This window comes from Falco biarmicus, chromosome 2 (genome assembly GCF_023638135.1).
Source record: "Falco biarmicus isolate bFalBia1 chromosome 2, bFalBia1.pri, whole genome shotgun sequence".
Classification (NCBI taxonomy): domain Eukaryota; kingdom Metazoa; phylum Chordata; class Aves; order Falconiformes; family Falconidae; genus Falco; species Falco biarmicus.
Window position 1 is genome coordinate 58,176,039 of NC_079289.1, and position 19,881 is coordinate 58,195,919.

General features: G+C 38.4%; 1 protein-coding gene across 1 annotated transcript in view; it reads left to right on the forward strand.

Annotated features, from left to right (window-relative positions):
- PCCA (propionyl-CoA carboxylase subunit alpha) overlaps positions 1–19,881 on the forward strand; it is a 309,664-nt gene that overhangs the window by 159,068 nt on the left and 130,715 nt on the right. The window contains exons 19-20 of the mRNA XM_056329081.1: positions 5,900–6,010; positions 15,132–15,234. Of these exons, the coding sequence (XP_056185056.1) occupies positions 5,900–6,010; positions 15,132–15,234 (214 nt within the window). The remainder of the gene's footprint in view (positions 1–5,899; positions 6,011–15,131; positions 15,235–19,881) is intronic.

Consider the following 19,881-nt stretch of genomic DNA (forward strand, 5'->3'; position numbering starts at 1 on the left):
GGCTACTGCGCTATGAAGGAGAAAGAGGGAAGGGCAACTGGAGTACTGGCTGATCAGGTAAAAGAGGGAGGCGATATTATTGGTGCAGGAGAAGGGAAACAAAATAAAGTCCTTTGTTTGTCAGAGGAGTTTTGTTTGTTTTTTTATTTTTTTTTATTAAGAAAAAGAGAGTTGTGGCAGTGAAAAACTACAAGAAATGCAGTGTGCCAGGCTGAGGAGGCATTGAAAGAGAAATGCTGTTACTCCTAGCCCTTATCTACGATGTTGTCCTGGTGTTCTGTTGCCCTTCTTCAGTGTAAAGGGGTGGCTGAGGAGAGGGTGATGGCGGGATGGCCCTCCATTTTTTCCACATCTTCCTGACAATGGTTGCTTAACTTCTGCTTCCAATTATTCTACTCATTCAGTCATACGTGTTTGCTAGCACCATAAATAATGGACTGCTTAAATTTTATTAAAAGGTTCAGGAGTGCATGCAGTACAAAACTTAGTTTCAGTTTGAGCTAATGTTTTTTACAGTAGCATATCAGCATGTATTATCTGCTTTCCTCTCCCCCTTCTTTTCCCACTTTATCCTGGTCTATGACTTCTGTGAGCTACAGACTTCAATATCTGAAAGAATTAATGTTTTAATTGAAATACATGTTCAGCTCTGAAGGTCAGTGATGTGCTGATCCTGTGTGAGAACTTTATGTGAATGTTTGTGTATTGAAATTACAAAGCTAAAAAAGCCTTTCTCGCTTTTGGGATGGGACTTTGTGTGCAGATAGCCTGCTCTGAAGTGAATTAAAGCAAAACACAAGTTTTGAAAGACAGTTTTGACAGTTGAATGTGGAGGATTTTAGGGGATATTATGACAACTTTTGGAATTGCAGACATGGAGGCTAGCTGGGCAGTAATCACGGGCTTTGAATTTTCTGTGCAAACCTGTGATAATGTTCTTGTTTTAAGTGGAGAGTAACATAATCAGTGCTTCATAATGCTCAGTGCAGAGCTTGGTTAATAATGTTTTTTAATTTTTGGTTAGAGAAATCAACTGGGATGCCTCCTAAACCTCATAGCATTTATTCTTATTCAGCATTTAAATTGATTGGTGATAATTTAGCTTTGCTGTCTTTTAAAAAAAGAGCAACCTCTAGTACTGTACTCCACACGTTGTTTTTGCAATCAGTAAGTATGCAGATAAAGTTCTTTCTCTTCCACTCAGCACAATTTGAAATTGTCAGCAAGTTAAGTCTATTCAGCTGCTTATCTACAGAGAGGCATGTAGGACTCCAATTAACTTTACATGGATAAATGCAGATTTGTGTTTGCAGATGTCAAGATGACAGAAGCTTAATACTGTAAAAAGGCCAATCAACACTGAATATGTTTAGTGTCAATAAATATTTATAGTGAAAACATTGCCTATGGTTTTTTGCCTCGGCGTTCCAATTTCTGATTTTCAGTGAGTAGAAATGTGGTGTAATATCCTGTTCAGAAACCTGCTATAAAAATTTTGTTTTCTATAAAATTAATTTTGTTGTCTTTTTCTTCTTTGTGGTTTCTTGGGAAGACAGTTTAAGAGTAAGGAGGCAAGATAAAGAGACAGGCAGTATGGGGAATAATTTCTTCTGATTATAATTGTATTTATTTTTTTTAATGAGGGCTTCTTCAAATAGTGGTTACTAATCAGCTATGATGAACATTGTGATTAGTGTTCTCGTGTACTCATTAGGCAATAACTACAATTTAACTGGAAAATTAATTGAACCTCAGGAATATGTGTGTGTTATATATAAAACATACAAATATATGATTCTTTGAATTTCATTAGATCTCCAGAAGTTAAGTGCCGCTCCTCTCTCTTACAAATATATTCTGGAAAATAGCGTGTCAAAATTTAAATACAAGTAGTACATCTCAAATTGAGCTTCTACTGATGTAATATTGTGTGAAGGATACAGCCAAGTGAAATAAACAGAGATACAAGGAACATTGATTATTTTTTATTATATTTTGACTTAGAGAAAAGAAGCCTATAGCTGTAACTGTAGTTCTGCATCAGTCTTACCAGTGTAAAAAAATGATGCTGAAGTGAAATTTTGTTTTCTGGAGGGGAAACAAATTGATATAGTGTAGGATTTTGTTTGTTTGTTGGAAATGTCATGGCTTGTCAGGTTAACAAATGTGATATTGTTCCTGGCAGACTGCAGACCTGGTCAAGAAAAAGAAAAATTCCCTGAAAACCACTGCAACATAAATACAATATACTTCAGTTTAGTGTCTAACTTCGCATGAAATAAGCACTGCCTGTTAGCCTCTGTTTGATCCTGTGAGAGTGTGGGGCTAATGTCTGGCCAGTGTTTTGGAAGCAGCAGGTAGTCAGGAGCAAGCTGCTCTAGGGGTCCATATTTCTGCAGCCTGGCAGTTACTCGCACACAGATGGAGACCTTATGAACTTTGACAGAGGTCATGCTAAATTGCAAATCTAAAACTTCTAGACACTGGTACTTTTTTTTTAAAGCCACATGATTTGGAACATCACTAAAGGTATCAAATCAGTTTTGAGAAGTAGATCAGCCATGCAGTCATTGCTCACATAATGTCTATGGGGCCTGATAAAGATAGCCTTTTATGATACTTTAAAGGGAAACTTGTGTATTAAATTGTTAAGTAGCATATGTGAAGTATGTATGTTATATTGCTTCCCAAACGCCTAGGCTTGTCTGTTCTATTGAACTTGTTAAAGGAATTGTGTAGCTTAAAACATTGCAGAAACCTCTGATTTTTTTGATGCACATGAGTTGGAAATAATCAAGATACTCATGGTATTTTTTTGATTTCACGTCTTTTGGAGCAGTCAGTTGAGACACCAAGCTCTGTCATCTGTCATCAGCCATCATCTCACCAGGGTTCTTATGGCAGTTTAGGAAAGAAAAACATGAGATGATCTGGTTACACATTGTAGTGTGTTTAAATCCCGGTTTCAAAGTCGGGGAGTATTGAAGAGCTCCTCTTTGTCTTCTGATTATATTCCTGAAGCTGTACTTAATAGATTAAAAAAATCTCTGTGATGTTTCAACTTACTGTTCAAATGGGAAAATTTGGGGGGGATTTTGTAGCAGCCAAAGAAAGACTTTGTCTCCAAGTTACAGTAATTTAGCGTAAGATCTTTTGAAAAATTTTTTGTTTAGTGGAGATGAAATGTGAGTTTCATTCAACGTTTATGAAATCAGAGTCCATGAATGACTATCTAGGTCACAGACAGCAAGTAGGACAGTCCTCTTTTAATCAAACGGTCAAATTTTTATCTTGTCATCACTGAACTGGTTGTGTAATGTGCTACTTAATGGCTCATGAACTACTCTTTAAAGCTATGACTTCATGATTCAGTGAGGCTGAGCCTGACTCTCACTCCATGTGTTGAAAGTGGTTTCAGTGACGGCCACACAGAGAGCTTGAAAATTCACACCAGCAGCAGACTGTAGGGGGAAAAAAGCTTTGAAACTGTTTGAACTGGTCTGCATATAAAATAACAAGAATGTTATTCATGCTTCTGAACTGGAAAAACAGAAAGTAGGAGCGCAAAAGAATCTTGTTCTGTAGCTAAAGCAATTTGCAGTTGCTGTACTGCTAGTGTCTTTGAGATCTTGATAGAGGAAAAAAATCTGAATAGCTTAATTTACAGTTGAGAGACCTGAGTTTCCAATGAACTCTTATTCATGTTAAACTAGAGGTATTAGAAAAAAATGTGCAAATAACTTTGAGTCATGTCATCACTGTATTAATCATAATAATTTGTAAGTAAACATATCTAAAGTTGAATTTCAGAATCTTGTGCTTTACAAGAGATATGGGTACACAATCAAACTTTTACAAGATAAACTGGTTTGTGATGTGTTCTGCATTTTATACTTCATGGTGCATATCCAACACCAGAGTTCATGTGACCTGGCAAATGCAATGTGATTTGGAATTGCCTGTTCTTCTGACACTGGGAGGAAAGAATGTGAATTACTTTGTATTTCCTGAAGGGTGAGAATGTGCACACTGCACAGCTGAGGTTGGATAACCTCTTTCCTGTAGTAGCGTCCTCATTTATCCATACCTGGAATGGATGCGACAGCTGCAGCCAGCACTTTACAGTTTATGCTTCTAAATTGCATGTCTATTTTAGCTTCTTCTAAGAAATACTAATATTTATGAGTTATATTGTTTGTAGTCATGTTGGGTTTGAACTGTTGTGGCTCTTCAAATTTTCTTTTACAATCTCTTTCCAAAATTGAGAATGGAGTTGAGATAAAGATGACGTTTTTCTCTTACCTGCATAATTTTAAGCTTTCCTTTTCAGAAATGACCTGTGTGGTATTCTCAAAAGAGAAAGTACATTCTCTTTGGAAATTGTTTGGAGTGCAGTAACCAGAAGATAATTTAAATTGTCTGGGCTTTTTTTTCCTCAGGGATTTTTTAACCTGTCCTTTCCTCTCCTACCTCCTATAAAGACTTCTTTGTATTTACTGTTTCAGTGCAATAAGTTTTAATGACCATCGTATTCAGTGCTAAACTGCAACTACTTCTGGCAAAGTTCGGTTTGGCATGAAGTTACTGACTTAGTTACACAGCCCAGTTAAATTCAAAGAAAAAATAAAGCTTGAAGGATATAAAAAAAGTCATCTAGTCCCACTGTCTGTACTAAGGTATACCAACTATATCTGCGTTCTGATAGATGTTTCTTCCACTGGTTTTTAAACTTCTTTTCACTGACTCCAGAATATCTTCCTAGGCAATCTTTTTTCCAGTGTTAACTATCCTGACTACATATCTTGTGCTGACACCAACTCCTGATTATGTTTTTTCCAGCCTGTGCTGGAAATGGGATATGGTTTATTCCTTTCCTCTCTGAGAAAACAAATTAATCTTTTACTCATCTATGAGGAAGGGGTCGATGACTTACTGTTTTGTGTGCAATTACTGGACTGACAGTGGCAGCATCTTTTTTGCTGTGTAGCTTTAGATTATGTTTGTTAGAAGTGTCTTTCTTTGGTACAAAAAGGTGAAAAGAAGGGAAGGAAAAATACAAAAGAAAGAAAGAAAGAGAGGAGACAGGCTGAGAAGTGGAATGAAAGGAGATGAAGAAATTTAAAAAAGTATAATATTCAAAGAAATTAGATGACGAAGGTGGCTATAAGGGGTCTATGATAATTAATTTTTAATTAAAGAAATAAATTAGGGTGGGGTGGCTATATGCCTAGCAGAGTCATGGAGTGGTGCTAAAGGGTGAACAGGGCATTTGGTAAAAGAATTGGCCAGGCATAGTTGGATAAAGGTACTTACAGAGCAAGGAATAGATTTCTTTGTTTTGTAAGTTTTACAGGAGTCTGTTATGACTTAAAAATGATTAAAAGTTATAAACTTTTATGTAAGTGATAAAACTTTTTACTCTCATTGATTGTTGTGATTGGGGATTAACATGGCGCATATCTTCCCCATGAGTGTGTGTATATGAGGTGGCAGGTTGACAAGGTAGAGCAGGGTTCATTGGAATTGAGCCGATACATGCAGTCATGACTAATCTGTCATTTCAAGGAGATGCCTCTGGTCTTGCCTGTCTGCTGGGACTAAACCAAAAGTCTTTTGGTAGTGGTTGCTGTCATTGACTTAACTAGGTGTTTGAATTAGTCTTGATGAGGAGAAAATTTGGAATGTTTACTTCTTAACCAAGTGTTTAAGGAGGGTACCTTGAGGCAGGAGTGGAACAAAACTGGTAAATCTGCATTGATTGCATCAGTATTGTGGTCTCTAAGTTGTAAACAGGTATTTATTTCACAAACATAAGAGCTTATATTTTTGTAAGTTGTTTCCTACTGTAATGTGTGATTAATATGTTTACCTGATTTTGTATTGATATTTTTGTTTTCAGGTGTGGCTCACAATATTTCTTTACTGCGAGAAGTGATCATCCATCCACGTTTTGTTCAAGGAGACATCAGCACTAAATTCCTTCCCGAAATCTATCCTGATGGTTTTAAAGGTTTGTTCCATTTGGGAATATTTCTTTTTTTTCTTGAGTGGTGGTTTTTCTGATGATTATTCCTTTATATTTATAGGCTGACATGTTCCCCAATCAGTCTTTACTTTTCCCCCCCCTCAAATGTATCTGTACATGCGTGCAATTAAAATTTTAAAATAACGTATAATATAATTGAAACAGTTACTGTCTTTACTTTCAAGAAGGTGAAATGCTTACTCCTAGTGACAAAATAGTAAAGGCAGTACATCCAAAGACAAGAAAAAAAATTTGTAGGTGATACATAAAATAAACATCAATTCAGCTCTACCACGCTCTTGTCTTTTATTACAGACAGTACTTCTACTGTTAACTGAGGATAGGGTTTCTCTTTACTCAACACTGTTGTTTCTCCAGTGAGTTTGTGCAGCATCTTTTGGGACCCTTTGTATTCTGTAGCATTATCTGGAGGATCTGGCATTTTATCACATGATTTCAGGAACCTGGTCTTTAATGCTCATTACACACAGTAATGGGCATCACCTTGAAATTATTAACTCGTACACTAGGTTAACATAAACACAAGTGTAAATGTTTCTTTACAACATCCTGAACAACTCAGTTTTTAAAATGCATAACAGTAGGTAGAGAAATGTAAGTAAACAAGTAGATTGGTTTCCTTTCACAAGGATCAAATTTTAAAAGGTTGTCTCCTCTCTCAGCTGAACTGCTGCAGATGCTTTCTTGACTCTGTCCTTCCATACGGGCCTCACACCTCAGCTGGCATTCATCAGGCAGAACTTCTTTCTTATTTAAAAAGAACCCCAAAAAACAACCAACCAAAACCCAAACAATGCTTATAGCTCATCATTCATGTGTCCTTTATGGAGATTCCTTTCTCCCCCATTCATCATTAGTCCAATGTGGCACAATCATCCCACTTTGAAGACAACACTGACAGACTGGCAGTCACTGGACATGCTTGGCACCATGCCAAATTCTAGTCCCATTAAGGAGCAGAACAGATTTTTATTACCTCAGGACTCAGCGTGTGAGCTTGTGGATGAATATTCTTTGCACCAGAACTACTTTGTCATGATGTAATTGGCAACTCTATGTGATACAGTCTTACATGTGGTATTACTGCATCCATCTTGTTATTGGCTCCTGACTGAGACCACAGCAACAGGAATTAGTCACCTTGGGTGGCAGTAAGCTTGTGATGGTTGAAGCTCAGATGTTCCTTTGTTGTCTTTGCTAAGGTGTACTTAACTAATCTTCAGGTAACTCAGCTGGCTTTCATCCAGCATAGACTTGAGGGTACTCTGATCTGCCATGAAAGATCAGTGCTGCTGATTAGCTGGTCTGTCTCCCTTTTTTGGCACTTTAATACAGAATCCCATGTCCTGTCTCTTTGATGATTCTGGGACTTTTTAGGCCCTTTCCTGAGTGGATTCAATTCCATAAGCCACTATAAACCTGCATTTTTTATTGTTACTGCTTTTGTTGGGGTAGTTTTTTTGAGAGTCCTTAGGTCGACATAGTTCGTGAAGGAATCTGGTGAACTTCAGCAGATGTGAAAAGTGAGTGGCTGGGAATGGGGGAGAAAGGTGAGGATGTAAGATATTAGGTTTATACCATGTGGTGAAAAGGCAGCCACACCTGACACAATTGGGAACAACAAAAACATAAACCATTCTGCCCTTATTGGTGATAATGTGTCTGTTGGGTCCCTTGGTCACTTGTAAGAAGCTGGGATCAGTTTTACTGACTCAGGAGACCCCTTGCTTTTTGCTTTGTATTTTTGACTATGGAAAGGCACCCTCATCTTTTGTTCTTTTATTCTTGTTTTAATATTTTGTATGGCAATGTTAACCTGTATGTAATCAGTTAACTAATTGCTGGTCAGCAAATTGCAGGATAACAGGAAATTTGTTTTGGGCTATCTGACTTGAACAGTATATGCACATATTTGTGTGCACATACACACATATAAATGGCTGATTAGTGTCCCAGTCTGAGGTAAAGAGTAATATTGTATTAACACATTCTTAAAGATGAGCTTTTACTCTAGACACCAGAAGACAGAAGAAGAGACATTGTCACAGTTCATCATAGAAACTAATGAATGGCATGTGAAATGACTAGACTTTGTTCCTGCTGGATGAAAAGTAGTAGTCTTCTTCCATGTATCAAATACAAGCATACAGTAGCCTTCTTAATGATAAAAACATGCAGATATCATTATTGCAAAGCGTTTGTATTTCAGGTCAAGAATACTTATTCATGAATACTGATTCAAAGCTCACTGAAGTAATTGAGAGCCCTTTTAATGATGTAGTTTGCACTGGATCAGAACCTTCTGGCTTAAAAAAAAGTCAGTGAGTTGAATCAGAGGGTAGTTTTTTAAACTGAAAAATATTTCTGCAAATACAGACTCAAATGGGAACTACTGAAGGCGAACAAGGGTGGTAGGCAAATGATGGGTAGAAGCTCAGCAGGAGAAACAAAGGCAAATTAACTTACGCAATTTAAGTCCTCTACTTTTTCAACTAAATAACCTGGGGTATACTTTGCTAGGAGAATTTGAACATTAAGCAGCTTCATATATCTTAATGTTATTTATAAAAGACATGTAGCTGTAAAAAAAGGTCTGGGATAATCTGAAAATTTAAGAGGAACGTGTAGCCAAAGTGTCTTTGGAAACACCTAGAAGTATGTGCCCTTAACAGTAGGAATCCATACCAACAGTGTTTTAAATTTGGAAAACTTAAGAAATAAAAAAAAAAAAATCAATGAAGATAGGTGCTATGTTAGTGCTTGAGCACAATCTGGTATGTTTCTTTTGTAAACTACACAATTGGCACTGTTGGTCTACACTGATGATTAAGTAATGAATGTTGGCTGTGTTCTTTCTGGTGACTGCATGAAGTACTGACCCATTTCTTATGTGCATTTTTCTTCAAATATAAATGTTAAGTTTAGCCTTCTTAAGAAGAATAAAATAAGCAATGCTTTGTTTTCCAGTCTCATATTCAAGGGTTTCATAAGTCCTTTATTAGAAGGCTTTTACTATAAGCTAAGAAAAAATTAATTATTAGAAATACCTTGGCAGCTTTTCCATTAACCTGTGATGCCCACTTCAAATTACATCTGGAATGGGAATGTTTAGTAATTTCCATGATTGGGCTTTAAGTCTTTTTCTTCACTTCTTTAAATAAGCATTCATTAACAAAACCAGTTTGTGTATTGCAAGTTATTTTAAAATATTGCTGTGTTGAGATTAACCTTGCTCTGCATATGATTGGTGTGGGAAGACAGCTGCTGTCGTACCCCTCTGTTGTCTATATGAGGGATGGATGACTAGAATGACTGTTGGCAGTGGGTCAGCTGGAGTGGGTTATTGCTCTGAGCACACATGCATGTTTTGGGAGGTGTGTGGATCTGAGGGTAAGTGCAGCAACACTGATTAGGTCAGGTGGCACAGATACTTCTGTCTTAGAGTGGGCTCCAAGCACTTTGCTCACGGAATAAAAATGTTTACCAAACTTGCAGGAGTAGTCCGTACTACTAGATAGAGTATTGCCAGATGAGCTGTTCTCCTACAGCTTCCATATGCTTCTGTACTTCCTAACCTGACTGGTGAGAAAGCAATATATTATCTATTATCCCTATTTTATAGGCACAGAAAGTATCTCTTTTTTCGCAAAGATCCAAGAGGAGTGTTTGAACAAAGAACAAATTAAACTTGAGGATCCTTGGGTTAGTATCCTGTTCGTTGGAGCATTCTTTGTGGTTCAGTCGGTTTCACAGCCAGTCTTTTCCTGGATAACTGTTTCAGTATCGAGACCTTTTTTAAATGGTCCACTCTTCCTGTTTATTAAATGATGTCTCAAATGCTTGGGCAGTCTCTTTGGGAGAGGCATCCTGCGCAAAGAGAAATGGGGCGTTTTCCAAGAGATTATTGCGAAAGTCGTACCAAAACACAGGGGGAAAAATAATTCACTTCTCTTCTAGGATGTTTACCTCATTTGGGGGGAGAGGAAGAGCAGCAGTTCTGATGGACAAACCTTTATGTTAACTGATTTCTAATACAGAAAGAAAGAAAGAGGAAGCACCTCTCATGCAATTGTGTATTGGTTCCAAAGGCTGTGTGTGAAGTGAAGGCTCTTGGATACGTTGTGTTTGTCATAATTATATGGGCTGGAGGAAATGATTACTCTGCTTAACACTTAATAAACCACCTCTGGAATACTGTGCTCTGTTTTAACCCCCTTACGCATGTAAGAAGGATGTCAATAAACTTGAGTAAGTCTAGCGAAGAGCCACCAGGGTGGCGGTGGGATTTGAACAGAGGACCTGTGAGGAGAGGCTGGGACAACCAGGCTTGTTTAGCCTGGAAACAAGAAGGCTTTAGGGTGGCCCTAATGGCAGCCTTCTCGTACCTCTTGGGAGGGTTCCCAAGAAGATGAGGCTAGGCTCTTCAGTGAGTTGCACAGCAGCAGAGCCAAGAGGCGGTGGTCATAAAATGGAGATTTTCAAGATCTGACTGCACAAGCCCTTGAGCAACCCAGTCTGAATTTGATGTTGGGGTTGCCTGGTGGGGAGTGGGGGCACAGTGAATAAACTGAAGACCTCCCAGGGTCCCTTCAACCTCAGTCATTCCATGGTTCTGTTATGAATGAAAACACATTGGGACTGTAGAGATGACTTAAATATATGTCTGGAGACTTCTGTTATTTGCTGGAGGGGGCAATGCAGCTTTTCCTGACTGTGTTACTGTTAGAAAGGAGGGGATGATTGGTGTTGATTCCGTTCATCTTCTGCACACTGGAATCTAATTTTTGTTTTAATTTTATGAAGCTACTGGATTATAAAAATTGAATTAACAGCTTGTTTGATTTTCTTCTTTCTGACAGGTGAAGCTAAGAAACATTTCTTGTCTGTCACTAATCTCTTTATAATTCAAAATAGTAGAGGTTTCCTTTCTGTATGCTGTAGCATCCATCCTGTAAGTGATTGCAAGCTCTCTGAGAGACATACTTCTTCACTATTCTGAATGGTTTGAGATTGCAGGTGCAGACAATATTGTCTGGTTTTTTTTACCATGGATGGAGCAAAGCCCAGCTGGACTTCAGAAGAAATTAAACTCTTTAATAGCATCCAGCTTTGTTTTCTGTCTACTTGGTGTACATGCCATTTCTAATGGTCAACTTAAAAATCCATTGGGGAAAAATTTGAGCCAGAACAGAACCTAGGAATGATATAAACAATGCCTGTGTTGATATGGATCTGAATTACGCATTGCACTGTCTCTTACCCATTTTTCCTTTAATATTTATTCTTCCCAATCAGAAAACAGTCACTTTTCAACTATTAAGTAACAGACCAGGGTACATAACCAGGGCTTGTTTGATTTTGATTTTTTTTTTTTCCCTCCTGTAATTGATAGTAGGAAACACATTTCTAGGACAAAATGCAAATGAGACTGTTATGGGAAAAATGACCTTTTATGTAATTTAATTTGAAGGTGGTTATGTAAAGTAATTGCATGAACCTTTTTGACTCAGCTTGGGGGATACAGGGATAATATTGATTTAAGCAATCATAACATAGGGAAATGAGAGAAAACGCTTTTTCCTTGCCTTCCTTCCAACCAGGGTTCTGTCATTTAGTAGTAATAGATGCGTGCGATCTAGTTTTAAATAATATGAACAACAGTGCTTCCACTCCTTTACTTGTGACTTAATTTTATAGCATTTAATCCTGTTTTATGTTCACCTTATATAATTCAGCTCAGTGATGATAGTGGTAATGCAGAAGTGTATCCCTGGTTATGCAGAGAGATTTGGAAGCCACCAGCTCCACATTTTATGGTGGAGACAAAATCTCTGTGTAGCCCAGGAGTCTGCAGTGATGAGTGTAGGAAAGAGCAATGGCAGAACTTCCCATGTTGGAAGCTGGGGAACCTTTGCTACACTTATTTTACACCCTGTCATGGCAGCGCTTGGATAAATGCACCAGAGGTAGCTTTGTTACTTTTAAGATTGATCTTCTGCATGGTGAATGTGAAAGGCTGCATTGTTAAATCTTTATTGATTGTGAATATTAACTTATACCTCAAGACACCCAATTGAAATCCCGAAGGGTAGCTTCTAAAGTAAAGTAATACTTGGAGTGAAACAAAGGTATCACTATCTGGAACATTTGTGTATTTCCAAATAAAGTAATGTAATTGAAAGTTTAACTGCAAAATTGTTTAAAATTCTGCTGAGCACAGCAGCAGAGTAAGACCAAAAGGCAAGGGAGACTGGACTGGAGTTCAGGGAACTGAGGCAGTACGGACAGCAGCCTGTCTTGGGTAATAAAGGTAAACTGCCATCCTTAGGAAGCAGCCTTTAATCAAGTTTCCCATGTATGCCTCCAAAGTTATGCTAAGGACGTTCTGTTGGTACTATTGTATCTTTATTGCCAATGACCAAAACCTAATTTTGGTATGTTCTTGTTAACAGTTTATATTATCTCCCAGAAATCTCACACTGGATACTGCAGTCATGACTCGTTTTCTGCTTGCCACATCTGTGCCACAACTAATACAAATAGTGATGAATAGGGGAAGCAGATAATTTTTTTTTTTCATGTTTGTGATAGTAAAGTGGTGAATGTAACTGTTGATCAGTTGTTAACCTGTTTCAAATTATTGACCTTTGTTCACTATTTGGAGTTTGATTTTTATTGAAGATACAGGGAGAAAATAGTTTTCGCAGCACAGCAAGCGCAAAAGCAGTTATTGATTTCATCCAAGATGAAGGTCGTGCAATAAAACCTTCATATTGGGATCTTCCTGGGTTTACTTTGTTCCTTTATATGAGTTGATATTACCAGTGTGCGTTGGAGCAGGTGGAAACATGCAGTTTTGGTCACATGGACTTGTCATGGGTGTTAGGCAGGGTGACTGAAAAGCAAAGGTTTTAGGATAGATTCCTGATGTATCTTTAGTTGAGATATGTAAACAAATCATAAGTTTTAGATACAGCACTTTGGAAAAATGATCTCAGAGCTTCTTCACTGTGTGTAAACAATTGGAAAATTGGCACATTTCAGAGCCAGATAGTTGATGTTATTACATTGTATAATTATGTAAGGCTTATATGTACACATATGTGTGCCTGTATACACAAATAGTACAAAAGTTCAGCATTTTTTGACTTTGGCTTGTCAATCAGTTTTTCTACTAACTGGCAAAGGAAAGATTGAGTTTCTTTCTCAGGTCAGTTCCTCAACCTCTCAACATTTGTATTTCTACATTAATTTGTTAAGAGTGAAGACAGTTTCCATTTCAAGGCAGATGAATAAACACCGAGCAAAGGAAGTTGCAGTAATCTTTAGCCAGAATACATTGATGTGGACTAAATTAAAAATGGATTGATGCAGATTTTCTGGCTTTTGTTATTTTTAAATTTACATTTTGTGGCCTGTGACAGCTCCTTTGTACTGTTAGCTGGAACTGTAATGCTTGTGTTTCCATCACTGTGGCTTGATTGCATTGCTGAGGTGGACTCTAAGCAGCCTCTTTACCTATCCATATTTAATATTCCCAGTGGAATGGTGTGTCCTGTGCAGAACATGTCCTGTTTTGAAATTGTGCACTTGTTACTGTAAAGTGTGCTGCAGTCCTTTTCAGAGGCCTCCATTCTGGGTTTTCTTGAGGATTGTATTAGTCTTATTTTATGCTACTGATAGAAATTGTTGCTTGCTAGTGACCAGTACCGGGGAATGTGAATTGGCATTACATGCAGTATGGTGGCATTGATGGGAGAGTGGAGATGTGGAAGGGAGCTGCGTTGACTGTTTCTCTGCTGCAGGGCTGGAGTGCCCCCCTGGGCAGAGTTGCTCAGGGAGATACAGCTTTCTGAACCCCTTCCCCCTCTCTTTCCCCATCCCTTCATGTGAAATCTGTACTTGCCATAGATGGTGGTATTTGCTGTGATACATACACATAAAGCACTTCTTGAGAGCTGTGTTGTAACTGAGTTTAGCTAAGTCTTTCAATCTTAACCTTTATCTTTTTTTTAATATTATGTGTTCTGCTACACTCCTCTCTGTACTTTTGAAACACTCTTGATTTCATTGGTGCAAAATCTCGCTCCTGAGGGTAAAGTTTGCCTCTTCTTCTCCATGACAATTCAGCTTTGCATGTCTTGTCCTCTTCTACATCAACTTTAACTTCCTGCCCCTGCCTTATGGACAGAGTACTTTACTTGTCCTTTAGTGCTCCCTCTCACATCAGTTTTGACTGTTCTGCTTCTCTGGTGACACCAGTCTTGGCCACCTATTTGCCAGCTTTTCATACCAAATCTGTGTTGTGCAGTTTCTAACCTAAAGAAGAGGAGGGCAAAGTTCTGTCACTGTGCTCTGTCTTTTAGCCTGCTGAGTGGACAATTTAATTCCTCGTTAACCTTCACTTTCAGGAGCAAGGCCAGACGGGAGAAAAACTATTTCCAACCACCTTGGTTTGCGTACCTTTTTGTCCAAACCTTTATTAACTTGCCTGCATTCAGACTGTAGGCCACTTCGAGCCATTTTCTGCTTATGAAGCGCCAAAAATGACTTTGACTCCGTTAGTTGCAAACTAATGCTTATACAAATGGCACTAAATGACCCAGGGTTGACGCGTAGTTTTATCCCTGTTTATTTCTGGTGTTTATACTGTTGCGTTATCTCTTTTGTTTGGAAGATCTGTAGCCTTTGCAAGGTAAAGTACTGAGGAAGAATGCTGTATATTTTGAGTAAGTTCTAATGTACAGATGGATTCCTTACCAGCATGAGACACAGTATGTCAACCAATGACATTTCTGTAACAAAAACAAGATGCTGCAGCATCGTTCAGTTTGGGGTTTTTTTAGTTGTCTAATTGTTTTTAACAGAGGTACCAGTGTTAGCAGTAGGGCTAATCTGTATGAAAACATGTGATTTAAACTCTGAAACTCAGAGCGTCTGCTATGCTAAGCCTCCTCTTAGTTTAGAGCGAAAAAAATGTGGGCTTCATGTATAAAGACTGAGCAGTGTGGGTAGTTGTTACTTTTTGTCTGTGTGGTCTGTGTTATCTTAACTTTTTTTTTTTAAACTAATTTCTGAAAACTAGGACACAACTTGACAGATCTTGAAAGAAGAGAACTACTGGCAACAGCAGCATCTTTGTACGTGGCTGAACAACTGAGATCACAGCAATTTCTAGGAACTCAAAGGTAAGTTCATTTCTAGGAACTTAGATGTGCTGATGCATTTTGTTAATGGCATCTTCTCATGCACAAGAGACACTGGTGAGAAACTGCATGGCTTCTTAATATAGTCTTTTTTCTAAATGCAAATGAGCTGTGGCTTACATTTCCCTACTCACACAAGTCATATGTGATTATTTTTATTCTACATATTAGCAAACTAACAGGCACAAAAATGTGTTACGAGCCAGTACAGTAATTAATGCGCATCAGGAGTTTCATTAATGCAAAATGTTGCTGCATTAGTAACTAACCACAAATTGAGCATCACAAATTTCCCATGTGCCCATTTGAAGTGATCTAAGCACTTTGGGATAATATGAATATTCAGCTACAAAGCTTTAAAATATTGTGGATTCATGAATAATTTGCTACCTTGATGAAGAACCTTAGTAGTTTAGGGTCTAATTCTGAAAAGACTTTCTGATGGTAAATGCTGGAAGAGCCAACACCTTGGTTTAAGTGTGGGGTTTTTGGTGCTTTTGTTCCCTACTCCCTCATTCTTTTGGGATCATAGCTGCTAGTAACCTCGGTAGTACTGTTAATTGGCCAGCCATTGCAGTAGCTTGTGTTGAAATATTAAATCACTACTTTTTGGAACAATGTGGTTTTTTCCTCTAGGATATTTCTAGCTTTTGTTGTCCTCTGGCCCATCACTGTCAATGCCTTGAGACCTTGTATTAGAACAACTGAATTTGTGAAACTTGCTTGGGTAGTTGGTGTTTGCAGTAGTTGCATACAGTGAATCATAACTTCAACATGTCTCTTTCTTCTTGCCTCACATTCTTTAATGTTGTTGCGTGCGTGTGTGTTTGTGTGAGAGGGAATTCAGAATGCAGGATAGACATTATTCACATTCCATGCCAGTGGTTTGACAGTGTATTCTATTACTGATTTTACAGTGGTTAGGAATAAATCAAATGTGGTTTCAAGAAATCTTTATTTTTATTTGTACCCGTGAAGATAAATAGTACCATATGGTGTTAAAAAAAAAGTAAAAAAGAAAAAAAGAGACACTTAGGGCAAGCATAACGGCTTTGTGATCCATAGCATATGTAGGGCTAGGTCATTTCTTGCCTTATGCACCTATAGGGGAAAGTAAAGCACCTTTTTATTTCCTTCCATGAGTTATATCCTCTATAGCAAATGGCATAAGGAGAAGAACAGACACTTGAAGGCCACTGTTCTCTAAATAAAAGATGAATGAGGGGAAGTGAGGAGGAGCCTTGATTGTAGTTTTTACTGGCCAGTGTAGGAAGTTAAGTAGTCTGGTACTGCTATTGAGAAGTAATGGATTACTTTGTACTTAGAGTAAGGATAGGAATTGTTGATTTAAGTAGTGATTCTTGAAAGTGCTGTTCCATTCCCTGCTCTAATTTGATTTATTTTTTTTTCCTCTGACCTGTGAAACGTTCTTACTTGCTAGAGAGAAAAGGAGTCCAATTTTTGAAGGATGTTTTAATGTTTTCTTTCTATTGCAACTATTTTCTTTCAATACTAGGTGTCTGTGTATCTTAATAGAAAAGATACATATAACTACTTTAACTGAGATACCAGATATGTAAACGAAGCGTTGCATTGAGCAATCAAACATGGGCATTCATGTCTCTTTGTGCTGCTTTAGGGAAACAAATACACCCCTGCTTTGAAAAAAGCTAGCTTATTTTTGGAGTCCTAGCCCAATTCCCTCACATACATCCCTCCACTCTGAGCAGAGAAGGCAGCAGAGTCTGACCACATGAAGTTTGTAAGACTAGAGTAAGGTCTGATTTTTCTGATTCAGACCAGATTTCAGTGGTGAAGCTAACAAATCTTCTCAGTACAGGGAAGATCACTTTCTCTTGCCATGATGGGGTGTACTTATGTTGAGCTCAGCTTTCAAAGGATGGTCTTTTCTGTCTGCTGAGGCATATGCAGCTCTGGAATGAATCCTTCAGAAGTTGAGCCTTAAAATTTTCTCCAAGTGGTGGCTGAGTGTGGTTCATGTTGAATAGGTCGCGGTTTCAATCCACATACATTGTTAAATCTACTTGTTTTTGTGATAGTAAAGCTGTGTGTTTGAGGCCAAGTAAGGACAAGATAATGCAGAAAGTCTTACTGGTGAGTAACTTCTGAAGAAAACCAAACCCGATAATGATACCCTTTCTGCAAAATCATGCAGCTTCTTCAGAGGAAAAGTCAAAGAAAGGCAGAATGAGGTCAAAGGGTTGTGCAGTCTCCTGGACAGTGTTCTCCATTCCTGAGAGCAGTTAGTGGACTCCCTCTAGAGGAGACTGAGGACCGTGGAGCATGGAAGTTACTGCAGTCCCATCAAGGATCCTTCACAGCATGTCCTTGATTTATCCAGACAGCCTCTGACTTGTTTTTGAAGGTGTTCCATGTCATGGGTACGTTTTAGGGAGCAGGACTGTGGCCATAGAAAGCATATCTTTATTGGTATGACTGCAGTCTGTTTGAAAAATATTAGTAAACAAAAAGTGCAGAGTAGGAACCTGTGCTACTGGCAGCAAATCAAAAAGGCCAGTTGTGATCTTGGATGCAGTTCACTGTGGCAGAATTGGGCGTCTGTGTGAATTTTAAATCCATGTTGGAGGATGTAAGCAGATTAGACAGACTGTATGCTCCAAAGTTGATCCATAACATTCTCCTAATGGTTTGGAAAAGTATGTTGACATGTTGATCATAATTTTCAAAATTTCAGCTCTCTGGCACGATTTATGTTGACAGCATTTTTTTCTTTTGCATGCACTGAAAACAGTTTTTGTGTAAGGAATTGCACTGAATAGTATTTTGAAATCATGCATTATTTCTTCTAAACTTGTCACAGCTGTGAAATAGATAGTTTTCTGCTGAACTTGACTTATATACTTGTCTTTGGTTTTGGTTTGTTTTCTTTTCCCATTTGGGAGCCATATTTATAATATGCATTCTTTTCACAACAGCAGGGGTATTTTGGGTTCCCTTTTTTCCCCGTGATTTATTCAGCCCAAGGTCCGGATTGTTATTCTTCTAGTCAGATAGATAGAAAGAAAGAACCATGCTTGGAAGTCTTCACAGAAGCTCCACCTTTCACTATCAGGGCTACTGAGACTGTAATTAGAGGAAATGCAGCTGAGTGAGATTAAGGAATCGGTCCCAGCCTGCTCCTCCCTTGGTCTCTGCCTTTCCTCTTCCTCCCCCAGGTATGCCAGGGGGTGATTTTGTGGTTTCTACTCTGGTTCTTCTAAAATGACCCGTATTGGTGTTGAAACAGTTTAATAATACTTTATTTTAGATTATTCTGACAGAGGCAGGTGAAGTACTCATGACAAGTGAAATTATTCTGAAAGAGGTACAAGAGTGGGAACGTGTAGCAAAGAGGAAGAGTTGAGCAGAGGATGGCTCGTAAAAGGGATGCAAAGAGTGGGCATTAGCTCTGTGCCACAGATCAGACTAGTAGCACCTTCACGATGGGGGTTCTCCTCTACGGTTCATGGTATTTGCAGGGGTGTGACTGGAAAACACATACTTTGCAACCCTCTGGGTGACCGAATTATCAACTGTAAGGTTCTTGCTGGAACACGCGCTGATGATCAGTGAGCTATTGCCTCATTAGGATCAAACACCCAACTTTCTTCAGCTAGATTCAATTAGACACGACCCCTGTAGTGGAGTTCTTTGTTGTAGTAGTTTCTGTGGCGTTGAGGTTAATACAGGCCACAAGCCGAAGGCCAGTTTGCCTTTCCTGTGTTAGAATAAATTGTATTATGATTTGGGTGGAGCACCCACAGGTGAGTTTCCACTGTCTATGTTGCTGTGTGCCCCTGCCCTCACCAACAGTCTCCTAGGATTAATTTGCTAACCATTAGCTAGAACAGCTGCTGGAGACATGTACATGCTCAGAGTTACAGGAATATAGACATTTACTTTTATGATGCAATTGAATATTTAGAGCATTTTCTGTCATTTTTAAATTTTATTTTATGGTTTGCTGTTTAACCAGTTTTCTTGGGGAGTGGGGTGGTTTGTTTTTTGTGGGGGGTTATTTTTGCTTGTTTTTTTGGAAAGATGATTAGCTAATGAAAATGCCTGGTATTTTGTGAGCCAGTTACTAATGTGAATATTTCACTGTGATATCCAGATAATAGGGGCACGTTTCCTACAGGAAAGAGCCATGAATGATTGATGATTGTTTCATTGTTCAGCTTTCAGTTATTTTACCTAGGACTTTTCCTACTTATTCCATAGTCCAGTTTATTGTGAAACTGGTGCCACCCACAGCTGCTGAACAGATTTACAGCACCTAGTAAAATCCCAAGGTCTCCTAGACAGAACTCGATCTTGTTTCAAGTGGAAACATATTTTGGCTGAAGTGAATCCAGCTTACTTTACATCTGTTTGATGTAGTTAGCCTTTGAGACCAAAAATGATGTTGTACAGTTGAATCTTCACATTTTGGCTTCAGACTTGTTTTCATTAGTGGGTTGGGAGGGGAATAGGAGAGTGACTCTCCAGGTGTGGCTACATCATGCTATCTCATGGGTCTACTAATGTGATGTTTATACTTCTAAACCCAATTGCCTACAGCACTTCCTATGCATTGCTTGTGTTGGCTGCAAAGGGTATTTTCCTAAT